Source organism: Primulina eburnea, chromosome 10 (assembly GCF_022965805.1).
Source record: "Primulina eburnea isolate SZY01 chromosome 10, ASM2296580v1, whole genome shotgun sequence".
In the NCBI taxonomy this organism is placed as follows: domain Eukaryota; kingdom Viridiplantae; phylum Streptophyta; class Magnoliopsida; order Lamiales; family Gesneriaceae; genus Primulina; species Primulina eburnea.
In genome coordinates, this window is record NC_133110.1 from 22,633,410 (window position 1) to 22,635,581 (window position 2,172).

At 41.9% G+C, this 2,172-nt stretch overlaps 1 protein-coding gene across 1 annotated transcript; it reads right to left on the minus strand.

The window, feature by feature from the left end:
- Positions 1–223: 223 nt before the first annotated feature.
- On the minus strand, positions 224–637 carry LOC140802800 (uncharacterized). The gene has a single exon (XM_073158426.1). The coding sequence runs from the start codon at positions 635–637 to the stop codon at positions 224–226; it is 414 nt and encodes a 137-aa protein (XP_073014527.1).
- Between the last annotated feature and the right edge of the window lie 1,535 nt (positions 638–2,172).

Consider the following 2,172-nt stretch of genomic DNA (forward strand, 5'->3'; position numbering starts at 1 on the left):
TCTTTCACTTCCCAATTTTCTTCATCAACAGTTTCAACAACACCTATCAAACAGCTCTCCAAGGGATCTCTAGTTCCTGCACAATCAAAGGACATACATGAGTCTAAAACATCAATTCTTTTACAAGTGCTTACCTCATCTGACTCCTTCATGGCGTGATATATATTAAAAATGACAGCTTCTCCACCAACTCTCAAGGTGAGTTCTCCTTTGTGTACATCTATTAATGCTTTTCAGTGGCTAAGAATGGTCGCCCAAAAATCAATGGAGCATCTTGATCTTCTTCCATATCAAGTATTACAAAATCAGCAGGGAAAATAAACTTGTCAACTTTTACCAAAACATCTTCAACAATTCCACGAGGATAGATGAGTGACCTATCTGCAAGTTGCAAAGTTATAGTGGTTGGTTTTACCTCCCCTAGCTTCAAGTCCCTATAAGTAGAAAATGGCATAAGATTAATACTTGCTCCAAGATCACATAAAGCTTTATTAACTTGAGTACCACCAATAATGCAAGGTATAGTAAAACTCCTTGGATCTTTTAGTTTTTGTGGTAGCTTCTTTTGGAGAATGGCGCTACACTCTTCGGTCAACCTCACTGTCTCAAAATCTTGCAACTTCCTCTTCTTTGACATCACATCTTTTATGAACTTTGCATAGTTTGGCATTTGCTCTAAAGCATCAGCAAATGGAATGTTGATGTGAATCTTCTTGAAAATCTCCAAAAATTTTGCAAATTGATCATCCAATTTCTTCTTTTTGAACCTCTGCGGATATGGAAGAGTTGGCTTAAATACCGGAGGTTGTTCAACTTCAACTTCAGATTTGGATCCCTCAGTTTCCTCTTTTTCAACTGTCTTATCCTTGTCCATTCTGTCCTTGGGACTTTGCACCTCTAGTTCTCTTCCACTTCTCAAAGTTACAGCTTTGCATTGCTCCTTTGGATTCACTTCAGTATTACTTGGGAATTGACCTCTATTTTAATCTCTCAATGCATTAGCCAATTGTCCAATCTGTGTCTCCAAAGATTTCATTGTGGCACCCATATTTCTCATGTGAGTTTCCATGCCATCAGGACGAGATTCAGTCCTAGCCATCCTTTTACTAGATTCAGCAACAAATGTCCCAACTAGATCCTCAAGTGAAGGTTTTCCTTCCCCCTTTGATGTATTGAACCCCGGTGGAGGAATCAACACATTCTTATTATTAGCATATGAAAAATTCTCATGATTTCTCAAACCAGGATGATAAGTATGAAACTCATATTTGTAATACTGTATATTCTAAATGGTTCCTAGTCGATTCAGCCGCCACTAAGAAGGATATAGGCCGCTCGAGTTAGAGACTAGTATCTGCGATGTGAGTACCATGTTTCATTGGTAGGGAACATTGTGATGTCCGAGCATGCAGATAGGTGCTCCTGGTAGAGTGCACTGAACAACCCTCCATTAAAGGACTTTCCAAGTGGTTCTCACTTATCGAGTGGAAAAGTCCTGGTTTATGGTTGTACACCATTAGTCCTTATGACCCGGGACAACATTGAGACTCTATGTGCTAGAATTACACTTTGACTTGTTTACCGACTCTCATGGGGTCATCAGGTGGCAAGGTTGGGTGTTCTGTCGAAACACATAGGAGTCGATGCATTGTAGTCGGGGATTCACCGCTTACCTTCGGGTATGGATATCCTATGTGTAATGCCCGGAAAATTAATCCCAGTAATCGGTAATTATTGAATTATAATTTGATATGATTATGAAAGGATTAATCGGGACACGAAATACACATAAGTGTGAAAAGTGTGTGTATTGGTGCAAAGGACTCACGCACATGCGCGAGCTAATGCGCGCACATGCGCGCATTGGACAGTAGGCTTCGCGCATATGCGCGGAGTGACTGCGCGCATATGCGCGAAGGAGGCAGTAGGGTGCCTCGAAATGAAAGTTCCCTCGCGCACATGCGCCGATTTATGCGCGCATATGCGCGAGGCGATGAGGGCAGCACGCGCGGAGATTTTGCATTTCGCGCATATGCGCCGCGAGGAATCGCGCATATGCGCGAGACGTGCGATGGGCACATTCGGCCACTTGGCTCATTGCATGTGCGAGGTGTATATATATATATATACATGCAAAAATCATTTCTTCAGAAAGGAAATCGAGAAAGAAAC